This window comes from Hylaeus volcanicus, chromosome 5 (genome assembly GCF_026283585.1).
Source record: "Hylaeus volcanicus isolate JK05 chromosome 5, UHH_iyHylVolc1.0_haploid, whole genome shotgun sequence".
Taxonomy (NCBI): domain Eukaryota; kingdom Metazoa; phylum Arthropoda; class Insecta; order Hymenoptera; family Colletidae; genus Hylaeus; species Hylaeus volcanicus.
This window is the reverse complement of record NC_071980.1, coordinates 19901301-19920328: the sequence shown is the minus strand read 5'-3', so window position 1 is coordinate 19920328 and position 19028 is coordinate 19901301. Positions and strand designations below refer to the sequence as shown.

At 37.3% G+C, this 19028-nt stretch overlaps 1 protein-coding gene across 4 annotated transcripts in view; it reads left to right on the top strand.

Moving 5' to 3' along the window:
• The window catches only part of LOC128876366 (glutamate receptor ionotropic, kainate 2), a 211466-nt gene that overhangs the window by 139519 nt on the left and 52919 nt on the right, over nucleotides 1-19028 (top strand). For all 4 annotated transcript variants that reach the window (XM_054122677.1, XM_054122676.1, XM_054122679.1 and 1 more), the window contains exons 6-8: nucleotides 159-212; nucleotides 5718-5882; nucleotides 9120-9272. In XM_054122677.1, the coding sequence (XP_053978652.1) occupies nucleotides 159-212; nucleotides 5718-5882; nucleotides 9120-9272 (372 nt within the window). The remainder of the gene's footprint in view (nucleotides 1-158; nucleotides 213-5717; nucleotides 5883-9119; nucleotides 9273-19028) is intronic.

The window sequence follows — 19028 nt, the reverse complement described above, 5'->3', positions numbered from 1 at the left end:
ATTAACCTCAACTTACTTTTTGATCGAATGAGAATAATTTACGCTTGTAAAAATTAAGGAGAAACGAGAAATTGAATGAAAGTACATACATAGATGAAATTCGTATGGAAATCGTATGGGATTCGCACGAGTAACCGATCCCTTTACCTCTGTTGCAGATACTCCAGCTGCAGATGAACGATTACAGATACCACTACATGTTCACCACGTTTGTAAGTATACTTTCACGAATGGTTCACTTCCCAGTCGCGAGTCCGCGGACACAGAGGACAGCGATGCAAATTAACACTCGTGGCGCTGGTCGGGCTAATCAAGCTCGCTTTAATACGGTCCCTGAAAGTTGGCTCGTCGTATTAGCCAATCGCGCTTTGACTCCAGCTGCTTTTTGAGCCACTCTCAAATTTCAATTTCTCTTCCCGTTGCTGCGAGCTACTAAATGGAACATCCACGCGTAAATTTCGCCTTAAAAGAATTCGAGAAGAATAAATAGACCTCGAATTCCTCCAGTGTCTTGCAGACGCATATCATTTAACACATTTAGTATATTCATTAACGAGTGCTATCGGAATTTTAATTCAGTCTTATGAAGGACAGGATGAATGAATTATTCATAACGTTCTTGACCCTTGGGTTTAGGTCTCCTTTAGTGAGAATTAAGTTTTGAAGACTAATTAAAAAGTGAGAAGAAAGATGAATCTATTAGTTGTCAATTTTTTGCTCTGTTAAATAGGATATTTTTTTTAATTTTGAGGTATACGTACGTTGAATTCGTTTGAAAGGTACAGGTAGATCAACTTCACCTGTCACTATTTCGATGTTCATGTGACACCCTTGTCGACTGCAAACTGATATCGATTTCATGCCAAAAGTCTAAGTATTCGGTGGTACACTGTACTCGATGCGATTGCACGTCGCTCCAAATATGAAATACTGCGACAGACTGCAATGTTCGAAGTTGTTGAAGTTCCATTGCTTTAATTTTCTGAGAATATTCCATATATGCGCTTCAATTTCATGAACTCCGCGATACAAAAGTCGACGGACTTTGGAGAGTATAATACACACTGGAATCAAAATAGAACATAATTTCGAAGTAGGTTCGAGTATAAAATTCACTTTTCTATTTTCAATACTCTCATTCACATCGCTCTAATTAAATCATATTTTGTTTACCCTTCGTTTATTCTATGTTTCATTCTTTGCTTATTTGTCATTTATAATATTTCAGAACTGAGGCATAACAACCGAGAAGTTTGGTACGCGAAACTCTTCAACAATAGCTTTTCAAATTGTTTGCCAACTCTGAAAGCGTTCCAACGACCTTTTGTTTGAATATCCTCTGAAACAAAATACATATAGAAAGGTAGATTAAAGTAGAAACTCGGGTCGTATCGTCCAGACAGCGTGATACCGCGGTGACAACGATTTCGCCAAAGAGAATAATTCCCGTGAATTCCCAAACGCAACATTCACTCGAACTATTCGACAAATACCTTTGTTGGTGCTAATTCCGCGTCACTAGAACCATCTCGCGTACAGGGTTCATCAGCCTCGAGATTTTATGTACACAATAAGGCACTAAATCGTCCAATCGCGTTCCTTGGGTGCAGCGTCGCATACGAATCGACACAAATTACTTGGAACCCATTTGTCTGCCAGGCTGCATCTGAGGAATTTCCCTGTGGAGCGCCGAACCATCGACATAATTTGCCTAAATCGTTATAGAGTATTAGTTTTGCGTTGAAACGCGATATTCTGTACGGTGCACGTGTCTTGATTACAGGGAAAAATTTAGAGGTATTTTAGAAGGTGCATGTAATTAATGGAGATAGTAAAGGAATAAGATGGCATAAAAGATATTCTAATATTCAGGGTGACTCCCTTCGTACTGTGCAATTTTATTTTAGCAATTATTTCTGTGAAACTTACAATTTCGAAGATATCTGAGGTGCTAATAGTTACTGCCCCACCCTGTATACATACTTATTTTTATAATACTGCGGTCCTCGAACAAATATAGTTTCGGATAACAAATCTAATTCCTTTCAGACAAGTTAAAATATAGAAAGATGTTCGTACAGTGCAAAAGAATTAATGTAAATAATTTTTATTTGCAATCGAAGAAACGCTGAGTTATTCAAGCAATGCCGAATGCCGATCAATTCTGATTTTTGCAATTTTCTCAAGTATTAAAGAATCTACACCGATACAAAGTTTTGTAAAAAACTTTCCAGACCGGTTTGTACAAAATCTACATTTAATGGCGTGAACCACCAGACAGTAAATTCATAACAGCGACAGGTTTGGTGATAAGGAAATGATCGATCGGCGAAAACAATCGCCAGAGGCGTTTGTTCCAACACTATACATACTAATTGAGAATTGATCAACTATCCGTGGTGGATCGTGACTTTTCCATGCAGTTAATTTGTCATAGGTGCCACGCCGAGAGTTATGTTCGCGTTGAAAGTAATTGTTCATCTAATGGCGTGTTCTGTCATCGAATCACCGTGAAAGCAACGCGACAGTAAAGGCACTGCTGATAATAACGATAGGGCAAAGCTCGTTCGATTGTGATTATTATGGGACGAATATTGACTGGAATAAACCGCGGTTAAATATCGTCGCAGTTCGTTGACTCGAGTCAGAGGTATTTGCTTGTCATAAACGACGCTGTTTATTGCTTTCACGGCTCGATAATACACTTAGCTACGAATTAATGGGACACCCATACATTATTTTAATATTGCACGTTCACCAGGATCGCTCAGAGCAGCACTACAAATTTGTTTGGTCGCAATCGAGATGAAACACACTATATTGAAAACAAAACTCCTCTAATATCAAAAATACACAAAAATTCTCTAAATGATTTTAAGGAGGCTTTCTGCTTTACAGCATGGAAAAATTACTTTCATAAAATTGAAAAAAAAGTTCGATTCTTTTTGATCTGACAAAGTAGAAATCCCCCTACAAGTTTTCAGGCCCTGAATTATCAGCTCCTCGAGCATTCTCACTGAAAAGACCAGTCGTCGTTTTTCTCATCTCAAGAAAAAAAAAAAATGAAAGAATGATAAAAAATGCGACCACGTTTTTCGTCACGTCGGTGAAACCCTGGTGGTCGATTTCAGCGCATGCTGCATAAACATAACACGCCCTACCCAGGATAAATCACTTGCAAACGGAACGTGGCGCGACTTCCTGCCGCGACAGGTTCGCTCGGCGATATCGCAATTCGAGAGGGAAATAACGCGGTCTGGACCGGAAGTGAGAGCCCCGAAAAGAGTGCAAGGATGGAAGGGTGCGCAGAGTACCGGTACGGGAGGGATAGTTTCTTCGAAACGGAAGCCAGCTTTATCTGTCGCAGCGACTTAGCAACCCGGCCACCGTGGGTCGACGACCGCTTCTCCGTTGAAATTCACATTATTTACGTTAACGATCCCAGCCGAGCGATGCATCAACCTGCAATTATTATAAATCATATCTGACTCGCCGCCTTCGTCTCGAGGAGGCCTGACTGCGAGGAGGGCCGAGAGAGGGTGGACTGCGTCATCCGAAGGGTAATTGCGCCGACGGCAATAACGCCACCGTTTTTCCCCAATTTAAAGACTCTTCTTTGGTCCCGGAGATAAACGTGGGTGGAACGAGCGCGGTCGACGAGGGAATATTCTCCTTAATGTTGATGCGCTCCGACGAATGAGCAGTGTTACTTGTAACCGGTGATGCAGCTGCGTTGCTCCGATGCCGGAACAAATGCCCGCAGCGCCAAATGGTATTAATGCGAATACTGAGCAGGATTATAATTTCTTCTTATCTTCTTCTACGTGGAAAAAATTGCTATCAGTTAATAAAAGTGATAAAGCGCAGTAACTCTCCTCGAAACGAATTAATTTCATGCTAAAATTTCCAATATTAATTTAATTAAATTCATAAATGAAACGTATATTTACAAGTCTCTGATATCGCAAATAATAGGAGAGCTCATGATTGCGGTAATGGTTATACATATATTGTATGAATATGCAATTATTTAGCAGTTAATTAAAGTCGTATTTATCCAACATTAATTGAATTCATTTGCAAGGGAGCACAAATAAACGCAAAGCACAATGGCTTTAAAATGTACCTAGAATATCACAGGTTCATTTTACATCTTCGTTTTCATTTAATTGGCAATCACGCGGAATATATGTTCCATTTAAATTTACACTCATTAGTCCAGCTTATTTATCGCCATATGTATGTATTTCACCTGTAACATTAGTCTTTAAATTTCGGATACACGTATCGACTGATTTCTGTAAATTACCATTTTGTTAAGGAGTTGCGCATCTTCAATTCATAAATATAATTCGTGTCAGATATTCATGCTTTTGTCAAAACTCATTTTTTGACAGAAATTTTACCGTACGTACATTTCAGATTGTTCGCTCATTCATGTGTTTCTGCGTGTAATGAGCATACATGAGATCAGGTTTACTATTGTCGTCTACATTATAATTCTCAGTCTTGTTAAAATTATATGCAGCTACTGTATACGTTTCATTCTAAAATATATTTTTTATGAAACCAAATGAAACTCAGTAGAGATGAAGGTCGTTATCAAAGTAATGTAATCTGATCAAAAGTGTTCTGAAACCTTTGGTACTCGTTACGGCGATTTCCTATATTTAATTCAAGAAATGTTCACCAAAAAAATGCGAAATATAAACAACGAATTTGTATGAAAATTGTTGACAGTCAATGTGTCAATATTTTCTTTTTTCTTCGTTTGGAATAAACATTCCTGTAGCAGCGCTGTTTGGATTTGCATGCAATATCAGATGTGTGTGTACATAACCTTCTCTGACCGACTATATCCTGTTTCCAAATGAAATTTCTCTTCTTTCTTTCCACCCATTTTTACCGTCACCCTGCGTCGCATGTACACCCAGTTCCGGCATCGGTAATACTTGTGACAACAGGATATCATTATTGAATATTTCACGTGAATTTATTACGAAACCTTCCGAAAGGGTGGCGACCCTCCGTAGCGTTGCATTTCAATGACGTAAAATACATTAACGGTCGTGATTTCAGTAACGTTTTATCAACACGAATACATTATACGTTTCGCCCCGAGCGTTAAGTCATTACTACACCATAAATTAGTTTTGCTGACGTTTTAACGAAGGGAATGTTAGATATCCAATTAACGAGCGCACACTTTGACCAAAATTAAAGTACACGTAGTCTACACAGGATACAATTTTCATTCTGCTATGGAGGATTATTTATCCTAGATATTGAAAAATATTGGTTCGGTTTTAGTTCATTTAGGAGTTCGTAAGAAAGACATTAATTTATATTTAGACATATTAATATATGACTCCATTTGCTACATGAAACTAAACTTATTTATTAGAAATGGTGAGGATAGATCTTATAAGAATTTTTAGAAGAATACGAAATATATAAATTTGTATCCCTGTACTTGTTGAATATGTCTCAGAGATTGAATTATAAAATGAAATTGTATTTCAGAGTGAACGAATCCACGTTTGTCTGAACGACTTATTAATCGAGTTAACGTCAGAAACAAATTAATATCAGAAACCCATTAAAATAATAGAAATATTACTTTCTTTCATTAGTTGCTATGAGAATACATTCCCAACTATTTAATACATTCAGGCTCAATACCTTTTTCAATCTGAATGGGAAAATTCTGCTTTCAGGACATCGAAACGTTCGATCTCGAGGACTTTAAATACAACAGCGTGAACATGACTGCGTTCCGTCTGGTGGATCTCGAGGAACCGAAGGTAGCCGAAGTTCTCCGGCAGATGGAACGCTTCCAGCCGTTTGGCCACGCGATCCTCAACAAAACCGGAGTTATCCAGGTTAGTGGAAAGTTCAAGTGATTGTTAGGTATGCTCGGGCCGTAAGTCGTGGTTATCGAGCAAAGCGGAACGTACCAAAACTCGCCGCGCCCGCTGAAACGGAAAACGATTTTCCGTGTGCTTCCATAGACAGATCTCGCCGAGTTTGTAAAAGCCAAACGGTCCCATACTGGACCTTTCCTCTTGAAATTGTTCACTTAAGTCGTACGTGATTTTAAAATATCGAGAACTCGCCAAACCCTCAGCTGAAATATCAAAGATTGAGTGATTCCATTCAGCAATAACATAAGGTCGCCTGCTTTTAGGTTTTCCTTTGTGATTATAGAAGCAGATTCAATTTAGATTGCAGAAATTCGTTCCTGAATGTAATATTTATTATTCATTTTACGTTTTTAATCATGGAAGTGATAAAACAGAATAATTCTTTATACATTAAATTCAATTAATTTCAGTGAACTTTTCGACTATATCAATATTGATTATTTTCAGGATACAAATCTAAGGAATAAAATTATGAATGTAAATTGGCTGTAAAAGAATATTGAATCAATTTATCAAACTCTTCTTTGTCCCTGTCTTTTGAAGCTTTTCTGTATTCTCAATTGCAAGAAATTCGATATTACAGAACAGGATCAGAATTACAAAAACATTGAACTAGTAAGCGTATACCACAGCCTTGAAAGAAAGAGAACCTCTCGATACCCACCTATTGATTTCAAGAATCAAATAAATGTTCAATATCTTATCCTTACAAAAGATCGATTTTATTTATTATAAAGAATATCATGTAGCGTTAATTTATCAGCTACAGAAATTTCTACGAATGAGCTGCTTCTAAATAAATCTCAATTGATTCACTTATAGAATACGTGCTTGCATTTAATCCAATCAATTGCATTTCTGCATCATATAATAGAAGAATTAGGTTCTTCAAATTGTGAATACAAAGTGTTCTTCTTAACCAATAAATAGCAGTAAGTGAATCTGTATATTGATTCAATTTCACAATTTCATGTGCTGCAAGAGGTTTCCTGACGATTGATTAAAAATTTACAAATTTCTTTACGTATGAATTTACTTCAAATTTTTCACGTTTGTGATCTCTATAGTTCGGTGAAAGAGCAAGATAGCAAACAAATTATTACTATGCTTCTACCTGGAATTGAATATCATTTCATACTACTTCAAACTGAGGAAGCCAATGGAATGCAATTAACTTCTTATGTATTTAGAATATTGTTATATTCATGCTAAATTCGAAATAATGGTTTGCACTCGTCTTCGAAACTTGACTCATAGATAACAGCATTTATTATTATCAAGTCCAGTGGTAAAGTTGGTGGACTGTCGTACATAAAGAAATATTCTTCCAATGAGAATAATAAAGGAGTAGGAAGAGACGACAGAGGTGTTCACAGTAGGCGACTATCCGATGCACTGTCAGCATTTCAGTAATTAAGTGAGTTCCGGTCGTGGGGAGAGCTGCAACGTAATTAAGACAGCTCGATCGAGCGCACTCGAAGCACGGCCCACTTTCTTCCCAAGAGCTTCGCGACGAGCCGTTTTCCACTGAGAATCGCGAATGGACTGCTTCGCCATTTTTTGGCTTCCCCCGTTACAGAAGAAGAGCTCCGGGGCGCAATTATTATTTACGATTTTATCAAACTCTTAACTCCACTTCGAAACGAAGGTGCTCCCGGATAACGAGCTGCAGCAACTCGGGCATTCCGAAACTGTGAAAGTATTAATGGGATTAAAAAACTAATCGAAATGTAATCGAAAATTTCTTCATCTCGAAGACAAAGGTGGATTTTACTTTTACGGTGAACGCTTAGAGTGATTTCACTGCTCCTCACATTCGAAGTACCTTTCTTTACCATTTCTGACATTCATCGTTTAATAAATTATGCGTTTATACGCCTTGGCGGTGAAGATTAAGCGTGCTTTTCGCGGAATCTTCCCGCAGTTAATGGAAATTTTTACGACAGTTTGACTTATCTTACGACCTACTTCCTGGATAATTTTCCCAACTTCTCGGCCATTTTCGAAATGTATTCTCACGACCGTCTTATGTAGCCCGTGAGTCTGAATAAATCTGGAACCGTGACAGATGACACAGTAAAGTAATAGATGTTGTAAACCTGTTTCCATAAGTCACCATATCTTTTCCTGTAAGCCCATACCTTAGAATTAAACGGGGAAATTTTTTATTTTAATGCTAATACGAAATAATTTATTAATATAGTACTTTGGACTCTCATTTTCCATAACATTATTTGAAAAAGAAACGATAATATCGATTACTATAAAATAATTAGTATTTGGAGTAAAATTTCAAATAATAGAAATGTCTAATACTTTGAAATAACAGTCTTATCATTTAGATAACGAATCATTTGTATCTTGCTTTTAATCATTAAATATATTAACGACAGCATAGAAACATGTTGGACACCCTGTATCTGTAAAGTATCATTACATGCTTCATGGTCTAAGTATATGTGAGTCATTTATATGCAAAACATCAACTAAATATACATATTTGTTATGCTAATCTATATATCATTATCTTTGAACCACAACTACATTATCACCGATAATGGCACAATGGTAGTTTCGTCTAATGAAATATTTTGTAATATTACATTTTCCGAGCAACTCAGTAATTTTCAATAGTTTTTCATTATTTCATTACTTCGAATACAAGATTATTACTTTCAGAATTGTTTCGTGTAATAATATAACGTGATTGTATTTTCAAATTGAAATATTTGTGAGAGAAGGTAATATGTTATTCGAAATAGCATTCCGAGTAAAGATATTTCAAAAGTGTCTTGGTCTGAGTGAGTGGAAAAATAAAGGATCAGTCGTGAAAGGAATTCCCAGTAGTATTGGATCAGACATAGCCAGCCCTCGTGAAGTCTACGTCTGACCAAGCGTGTATCGACACTTCACATTCTACTGATTCATATAACGTCCTCCTTGACTCGTGAACTCGAGGAAGTTGTTATTGTTGTTAATCTATATGTGTGACTATAACTCTCGTAAAGTTTATTGTGAACTCATTTCGACAAATGAAAATAAATTGATTTGGACAGTCACTCGATTGATTTCTTTGAATCGATTTTTCAAAAGTGTTAATGCAGAATGCTTTTCCTTATCGCGTGGTAGAATTGATAGTATTTGAAGGATACAAGGTCGAACAGCTTCTCACACAAAAGGAAACGTATGTTTCAGGCAGAACCAGCTTTGGTGTACGACAGCGTGCAGGTTTTCGCGCACGGTTTGGCGGCGTTGGATCGCAGCCATGACTTGAGGCCTGTCAATTTGTCCTGCGAGAAGGAGGAGCCCTGGGACGATGGCCTGTCCCTCTATAACTACATTAACGCCGTACGTACGTTCTATAATATTTCATCATTTTTCAGAGACAAGTTGCTTGTGAAGCATTAATTAAATCAAGAACATAAAAAGTTATCAAAATAAGAATTAAGACAACCCACCACTTGAAAATGAACAATAGAGGAAGTTGTGAAGTTCTCGAGTATGAAAAAAGTAAAAGGGAAAGGGAAAAAAGGGGAAGGAATTGTTGAATATAGAATAGCTGAAGATGAATGTAGTTTACAGAATGTAGAGTAACTTATATAGGGTATAGGAAAACTTCAATGATACTAATTACTTTGTTCCTTACTAGAAAAGATATTTATTTAAGTTTCTAATGAACAACATGAACCTCTTTGAAATATTACTATTTTAAAAAGTTTTTATAAGTAGCAAATTAGTGTTTGAAAAACCAAAAAAACAAGAGAAAGTAACCATCACTATCGATGGACGAATTTTGCTCATGATCTACTCACACCATCAACTAAAACATATTGTATACATAGAAATATGAAGAAAATTAATTCTCCTTTAACTACCAACCTGTGATCAGAGTAAAAACAATTTCTTCAAGATCGTTCTCCAACAATGGTTTCCCTCTTCATAAGTAAAAGACTGAAACTCCATCTAACACACGCAGTCACGAAAATTAAGAACAGCGCACATAAGGTGGAAAGTGACGTAACTAAAAAGGAAACTTTCGCAAGTAATTTCGTCGTAAGAAAATTAATTCGTCTCGAGCGCTTCGCCGCCAGCAGCTCGCAGAAAGTATAAGTGCCAGTATCGTTTCCACGAGACTTCGTTCAGGTTCATACACTTACCGCTACGAGGCGTGCTTGAAAAAAAAAGAAGAAAAAAAAACTGAAAACTTTCGAGCCTCGAAGTTTCCACGGCTAATTAAAAGAAAATACCGCCAACGCGATACTTTCTCGAATTATTTGCCTTTGATGGAACTTTCATTTAGTTCCCGAATCAATGGCGTTCCCTTTCGTTTCACAGCGTTTCCAATCTTGTTTGAATTCATAAATTCAATTAACGAATTGAAAAACGTTTCGAGGAATTTGACGATGAAACGTATCTTGATTTTCACCGCCATTCGATCGTGGCTGAACGCGAAAATTAAAAGCTGCAATGGAAACGCGAAACAAATGGTCAGTCTGCGATTGTGTTAGTTATTAAATTTCGAATTTTAGTCTCGTTTTTGAAAGCTCTGCATTCAGCTTTAGAAACCTTTTGCATAAACATTAGCGTTCTTTCAAGCGCGATTTTGAGATACTTCTGTGACGTCAAAACATTTAATTTCAAAAATACGTATTTCGTGTGTTATTTACGAAAATTCAAATGAAATGTTTATCTCAATACAGTATTTGTGCGTGGTGTGTGTGTGGTTGTTTTACTCTTTCACCGCTCTTTCGCTGAACGAGTCGATCAAAGGGAGATTTAAAGCCAGCAATTATCCTTTAATACTGTGACATCAACTTGATACGTATTTTATTTCGAGAATACGTATTCCAAATAATGTTTATTCCAGTTTGAATAGAATGGTTGCTGGCAAACAATTTTATAAAAATATAAATAGAGATAATATTAACAGTCGATCATGAGAAATATCATAAAAATTCCTTGAACTAGTATAATTCATAGTTTCTTGATAGAAATATATTTCTCTGTTTTTTAAATAAAAAAATTGACAGAAGATGGGTCAAGAGAATATCAATGAATAATTTTTTATTCATTCGACATTTTTATTTAAATATTTTGCCTCAACCAGGCTCGTTGATCATAATGAATGACATCTGAATGGCTCTCTTACTTTCGAAGAGTCAAAGGAATCTCAAGAAAATAATTTTCCTAATTTCGAAGGACGGGTACAATGCAAAAAGAATTTTCTTCTCAAGCTGTTTCTCAAGCAATGCTCTCCCTGAATCTCGATTGCACACGACGTATTTCCACCAACACGTTATTCAGTATTTTGATCTAAAGGCTCCTTTTACTCAAAAATTTCTATAACATTCGACGGACTCAAACGCCTTTAATATTTCTAAATGCTTTGACTCGCAGTGCACGTACCGTTAGAGATTCATTAAACCAAAATGGCTTTCCTCCTCGCTGCGTTCGTTCGCGTAATCAATGTTTCACCGTGCCGCAGATTCCTGTGAACTTTCGTTCGCTGTTCGTTCTACACGTAGCCATGGGCAGAACAATTCCTTCGTCGTCGCAGCCTCGATAAATAACACTATTCTTCCATGTAGGAGCGCAACACACGGTATTTGCATCAAAGAGATGACTAGAATTCAGGTTCATGATTGTGCTACGAGTCCAAGAATTTTGCTGCTTAACTAAACCGAACGTATGGACCACTAAAGGCTGTAACTTGTATTTCACGCGGAATGTATTGTTGTTTTAGCAAAAGTATTTTAATCTATACAATCATTGCGATAATTAATGAACTTTTTAAATTATTTCTTGGCTCACTCGAGTATTTAAGATTGCCGACGTAGTAAATTTGATTAACCGACTTCGAAAAGGAGGAGGTTACCCAATTCGACATGTATATTTTTCTTCGTAACTATCAGACATTCGAGTCTAGTTGCGTATAGGTTTTAAAAACACTGCTCAAACGATCTAGTGTACTATAAACCAGCTGCTTCGCATATTTCTCTATTACGCATGCATTATATTCTAATTCTCCAACAAGTTTTCATTAATCGAAAGCTTAATCAATTAACTGTACATATATTTATCGTTAAATATCCTCCAAAATACTGTCCTCAAAATACAATATCACATAATTTTGAATTTAACAGTTAGAGTACTTTATGTTCTCATTACACATTACCTGAAAAATATGTGAATAAAGGATAGAACTAATTTTGGTCAAATTTTTTATCTAAAAATGCCCTACTGTGCGCTGGTTAATGCTATCGGTAGTCGGCGCTATTTCACGATCTGGGTCAAATGTCGAAGGGCAGTAACAGAATGGAGTGCGCCGCATAAATTCCACCAATGGGCCAGGCTGGTACATCGTTCGGTGCTTTACGAGCCAAGGTTCTTTTAACGAGTGGTGGACCAGGGCGACAAAGCACGTTACGCAACGACGCTCTCCTATCGGCCAGTTTTATCGTAATTCACGGACCGATTCTTTCGGAGACGCTTAAATTTCACGCTTTTCCTTCCTGTTTCCTCGAGCTGATCGATGCTAGCACGACTTCGACGTTCGTAAAAAGATTTATCGGGCGGGAGCAGTCAAGTGACTGTTTTCATTGACACACAGAAAAAAAGTACTCCTAGAGGATTTTTTGCAAGAAAAACATTAACCCATATTATTTACGATTTTAATGTGACGTTGCAGAGCATACTTTCTATGTTTTGACATTTTTTTAATATTGGAAGTACTGAAGAATCTACCGAAATATTGGTTCAGTAAATAAAGAAAAGAAATCTGAAGAAATTCTTATTCCAATTTATAATGAATGCAATATAAATTTCTGTCTGCTCTTAACATTCGAATAACGAGCGAGTTGCTGTTTTTAGTCTTTGATAAATTAAACATTGCAGAGCATACTTCCTAAGTCTTGAAGTTTTTCAATATTGAAAGTACTAATAAATCTAAAGAAATTCTTGTTTCAATTTATAATAAATTCAATTCAATAAATTCAATTCTATTCTATATTTCTTTCGGCTCTTAACAGTCGAACGATGAGTGGAAGTGTTGTTTTAGGTCTTTGATGAATTAGAGCAACAGTCGAGATGTCTTTTTTTCCAAATGTTTCTGCCATGCGTTGCTCTAATAATTCAGATGTACATGGGGTGTCGTAGCATCCAGGGCTTGTTCCGACGAGACTAACTTCTCCGATTTGTCTAATACTGTTTATGTACCTCGAGGTATAAGGCTCAGGTTCTTGCGAACGTGCTCGGGCTGTTGTTTGCAGCGAATAATCTGAACTACCATTTCATCGAGGTAAGTGCGGTCCAATGGAGTAAACAATATTTTTGTCCCCAATCTCGGGTACTCGAGCCATTTAGTAATTGAAGCAAGTACTAGAATGTAACTAGAACCAATTTGTTAATCATCCATGGTACAGCATATACTGCCCTACAGAATTATAATTTTGAATTTCAACAATGGCACCAACTCACCCAAACTTTGGTTTCCTCGTATTTTAAAAATAAATAAATCAAACAAGAAAAATGTAAACTACATTTTCGCAATCGTCACCAGGCTTATGATGCATTATAATTTTTCGGGACATCCTATCGTTCATATTCAGGACGCTGTGAATAGTTTCCTGGAACCAGAGCGTAGCGCCATGACATGTTGAAAAAGTGAAGTTCCTCGGACAATGAGAGAAAAGCTCAAAGTTATTCCGAGAATCGAACAAAGAATTCCATTATGCAACAGTTGGACGAAAGTAGTTAAAAGGAAGTTGGAAGTTCCACCCGAAGCAGCGTCAGGCGGAATATGTATAGCCGTACGAATCGAACAGTTTCAGCTGGAGATGATTTACTGTCTTCCTGCTGGCTCCGAGCGGAAGCAGCCTGCGACTGGACGCTTCTTCAACAATTCCAATCTCCTTAATTGCGTTCAATCGCATAAACAGGAAACGAGTTTACGGTGGCTCGGCCGAGGGAACAAACGAACATGTCTCGAAGAAGTTTCGAACTTTGGATCACTATTCGAGGGAAGCTCTCGTACTTACCGTCGACCAGAAATGGTCAGAATTATACTGGAGTAACAATTGTACAGCTATATTTTTATTCGAAGTTCTTTGGTTTATTATAGCTAGTCAAAAGCTGAGATAAGTTCAATAAAGTCGTTGGACTCTTTAGAGCATTTATATTTTTTGTTTAGTAGACATTGAGTTATATACTTCATAGACATACCATGTATAACCCTTTGCACTCTGCGCCATATCTCGTAGCAAAATGTACGATCAGGAATTGCATTATATTAAATAGTCTAACTTTGGAAACGTGTCTTTGTTGGTATTATTAAGCTTGACTATAAATTCTTATAGCTTTCGTGAAGCGTTAACACCACTGCAAACATAAAGAATTTACGGGTTCACGAAGCTATAAGAATTTATAATCAAGTCTAATAATACCAAAAAAGACACGTTTCCAAAGTTAGACTATTAAGGATCTTTAGTTTGCAGTGGGATCACTAAAAAAATTTGTTAGACTTACGATGGTCACCACATAGGGGACATCCGTGTTCAAAGGACTAATATTTGGAAAGTTTTGTTTTTAACAATTTCTTTATAAAGCTATAAGTTAAACTTAGGTAATAAAACACCAAATTGTAAATGGTAAAGGATTTTTTGAGTTCTTTTTACACGAGGAATTAATCCTGATGATAGTTATTTTCTTTAACCCTTTGGCCTACAATTTCGAGTGAGACTCGTGGTAAGGAATTTGGGCCATAAACAATAAGCACGAGTCCAACTCGTTCTACACCGCTCGAATTTCCTATCTTCTTGTTTACTATGACCCGATCAATCGGGATATAACGTGTAGGTCAAAGAGTTAATATTATTCATTGAAGTTTAACCCCTTAAGGTTCCTAAGTTGTACCAATCACGCACTACTGTATGTGTAATATACAATTGGTTTAATTTTGTGAAATATTTCATAAGTAATTACAACCTGATGTATAATAATAATTGTGGTAGATATAATACTACAAAAGGTTTATTATCAATTAATAAAATATAACATAAATCAAAAACATAATTAGAATTTATACAAAAATCAGTGATAAAAAATTAGCGACCAAGAATAACATGTAACTGATTGTGATCACATTACAAATCGCGACCGATGTACTACGGGCCATACCCGTAATGTTTACGATTGGCGCGACCGATGTACTACGGGCCAAGCCCGTAATATTTACAATTGGCCCAAATACAAGACTACGAGTCTCGCACGTACTTATATGTCAAGGGGTTAATGGCACAAATCAATGTATTTTGTTCATATCCAGCTGTTTACTAGCACTCGATGCATGCGACGATGAAACGAAATATCAACCAGCGAAGTTGAGGCCGTATCCGTCTTTTGTTTACCAGCTATAGAACGAATACCGATGTTTACTGTTTTCCAGGCGGGCGGAACTTGCCTCTTGGCGAGGATTAAATCGATACCAGCATCACAGGAAGCTTTTCCGACGCGACAGAACAATCTCTAGACATAAAAACAACGTGAACATGCGGGGACATCGGATATTTGCGCACAACTTCTATTTTATGTTGTGACGAGTGTACTATATTCCTGAAACGTTTTTCCTGTTGAAAATCACCCACTTCGATAAAAAAAGAACACCTTTCAAATTATTCTAAAAACAAATGCAACACCCAGGGCACTACAAAGCTTGGATTTATTCATTTTCGAATCGCAACGTGTTCACTCTGTTGTCTGTTTCTATATCTATATACTCTTCAATCCTGATACCATGCAGAATTAATGTTGAACAAAAGCTTTCAAGTTCAAATAATAGCCTACGAAGAAATTGTTAAAAGTGAAACATTCCAAACAATTGAAATTGAATATTACCCTGAAGCAACGCTTTGAATTTTCGTGGGCAAATGCTCCGATGGCGTTATTCAATGACGGAACGAATTTCCCTTGTTTGTTTGGGGGAATAGTCATCCCAGCGCCCCAGAAAACTGATCCGTTTTCGAAACATATAAATAAAACTCACGGGCCATCGATTAAATCTCACACGAACGCGGTATCGGGTCGCTGGCCGAGCAAACGTGATGAAATATGTCGCGCTGACACGAAGCACACGCGATAAAATATTTGATCTACAGGTAACGATAAAATCGGGGCTCGGGTAAATTGAAGAGGACACAGTTGATCGACAATTGTCGGAGTAAGTGACGTGGCAACGTTCGAGGGGTGGCCACCCACTGAATTTTATTTGAATCGGTTTCTAATTTCAAATATTCACATGGAGGTCCTGTATCAGCACCATTTATAATTTTATAATTTTATATATATTGGTGGAATACCGTGGATTACTATTCTTATTTGCGTAGGTGCAATCATTACTGTAATGTTTATGCAAGTACGTAATTAGGTATTTCGTAACAACTGAACGCATTTAAAGTAGCCAAGCGACGCTTTTCTGCCGACTTGATTTACAAATTTTGAGATATCAAGTTGAAAACATATATTCATCAAAATAAAACATAGCCTATGCTACTCAGAAATAGTGTAGCTTTCTATTACTGAAAAGAATTTAAAAATCAGTTCAGTTCCGGAGATTACCCCTACATACAAACAAACAAACGAACTTTATCTGTTTATGATATTAGTATAGAAGTATAAATTATAAACGTGTTGTAATTACTTGACAATTAGGAGCAACATAATTGGGATATTATTCATTGATTGTTTAAAAAATAATCTGGAGCACTTTACATTGCAAAAAGGAAAATGATGAAAGTACTACAGGAAAAATAGTAAATAATGACATCGTCTATCATATGCATGACTATTTTCTTTTCTTTTTGGTTAGTACACAAATTTAAATACCTACCAGCCAATACAAAATTACTAACGTAACATTAATTCTAGGAAAGTATACACCATCGTGCCCCACTCTGTACATAGTTTCCCTGCAAGCATCTTACTCTCGCTGTACAGCCTGTGTATGGAAATTATATTCCCACTCGGCGAGTACAGAAATTTCCAATATCGTGATCGGATAATCGGGAGTCAGAATCAACGTTCTTATACCCGAGGGTGTGCATAATCGACGTGTGGATAACACAGCTGTATCAAACCTATAGTGCGCGCCTACGTGCACGTACTGCACCGAAGCCGCGATAGACGCAACAGGAAATAGACGTTTAATGCAAATATCGTGTAATTCCGAAAGCAAGGAGCGACGGTCTCCCTCTGCGTCGTTGGGGGGGAAAAAAGGACGCCCCGAAGGCTACAAGGGAAGAAAACCGTGAATATACCAGGCAACTGCCTCGAGTATTCCACCTGGAAGCAGCCAGATTGGTAGGCGTCCAGCGATAAGCCGCAAACGTGCGCGGAGAGCTGCAGAAGGGAATCAGCGTTGACACATGAATAATTGAACAGCGTATTTAGCAAATAGCCTAGGAGAATGACCCATTCCTGTCCTCTGTGTCTCCTGTCCGTCTTCTCTTGCGGATGCACTCGCTTCCTGTCCCACGGCCTTCGTACTCGTATATTTTCCGTCGTTTCCTCGCCAAAGTACTCTATACAAGGGAATAACTTGCTCTCGCCGAGCAAATAGCGGAACAATTTATTCAATTCGTTGTTATCCTGGTTAATATCAGATGTTCCATACTATTCACGATGCGCGGAAATAACGAGAAAAATGATCCAAACTGTATCGATTTTGATGAAACTTTGCGAGTACTGGACGCGTATTTTTTTCAGTCGAATTTTATCGAGAGTTTGTCGCAATATTGCGGAGACTTGGAGATACTTTTTGGACTGAATAGAGTATATTTCGATTAGTATGAACCAATAGTTCAGATAGATCCTAATCCTTTGCTATGATATTTATAAACAGGGATATAAATGTGTTACTACGAGGGTAAGTCAATAATTATCTACACTTTTCATTCTCCAATTCATTAACATGAAGCTAGGTTTCACTAAATCTAATTTCACTTTACACTTCACATTTTTGCACTTTACACTTTTGCACTATTATTGCTATATAATCACCAACCAATTACATTTCTTTTGAGCAGCTTCGTGTGTGGACGACCTAATAGGTTCCGAAATATTGGACCACATTAGTTTTGTCCCGCTTGATCGCTGAAATATCACACTGTGCGTCCTCTTCTTTATTTGCTGTTCTTTTCAAGCTGTGTAACAGGACATATTTATTCTGTTACTACCCACTCATTTCATCGCCTCACACCATTTTTCACCATATTACGGGACATGAATTTCGGCTGTTCGAAAATAAGGAGATTTTCAATCTTAAAACACTCTGAACTTGGGGGAAAGAGGCGAAGCATTGCACATGATTGAATAACTCCAGCTAAGCCAGCGCGGAAAGGCAGATGTTATTTAAGTATTCCTTTTTTACTTTCGCGATTCTCGAAGTGTCTTTGTTCTTTCCATTTCGTTCTCGTTCAAACCGATCTCCTCCTACACCTCCTCGAATTCCTGCTTCCCGTGGACGCCAACAACAAGTTCTCGAGCTTCTAATGTACCTCAGCTCACGTCCCATTCACGGACAAGGCACGTAGAGGAGTCTATTAACTGAATATTACAAACGAAGTCGAACTTCCTGGACCTGCAGCTCGAGACATACAAGCTACGAGAACTTTCGATCTTAGTTTGGCTGCTACTCGCTTTGGAATTCGCGTACCTGGTTTAATTGCTAATTTCGAAGCTGTGGTACCATATGCTTTGTAGCAGGAAACGTAATAATGCTAACTGAAAATTATCGAAGTGACAAAGCGATTTATTACATGATTTTCATGGGTATTACACGAATTGTATTGTTTTGATTGTTTGATCTAGAGACTCCCATCAGGGAATGTGTGTATGTGCGTCGACAGTTTTTAGTGACGATTTAACGACGCGTGAAATCAATCAAGATTTTCAACGAATGTAGATGAGTGGACTGTATCGTACTAAAAATGTTTGAATGCGAACTTGTTAGTAGAACTTGTTAGTTGAACGTAGCGAGTAATAAAACCGAGCAATACCTCGACATAGATAGAAAACAACAAACAAAGACTTTACTGCTAAGATTAAGGGTTC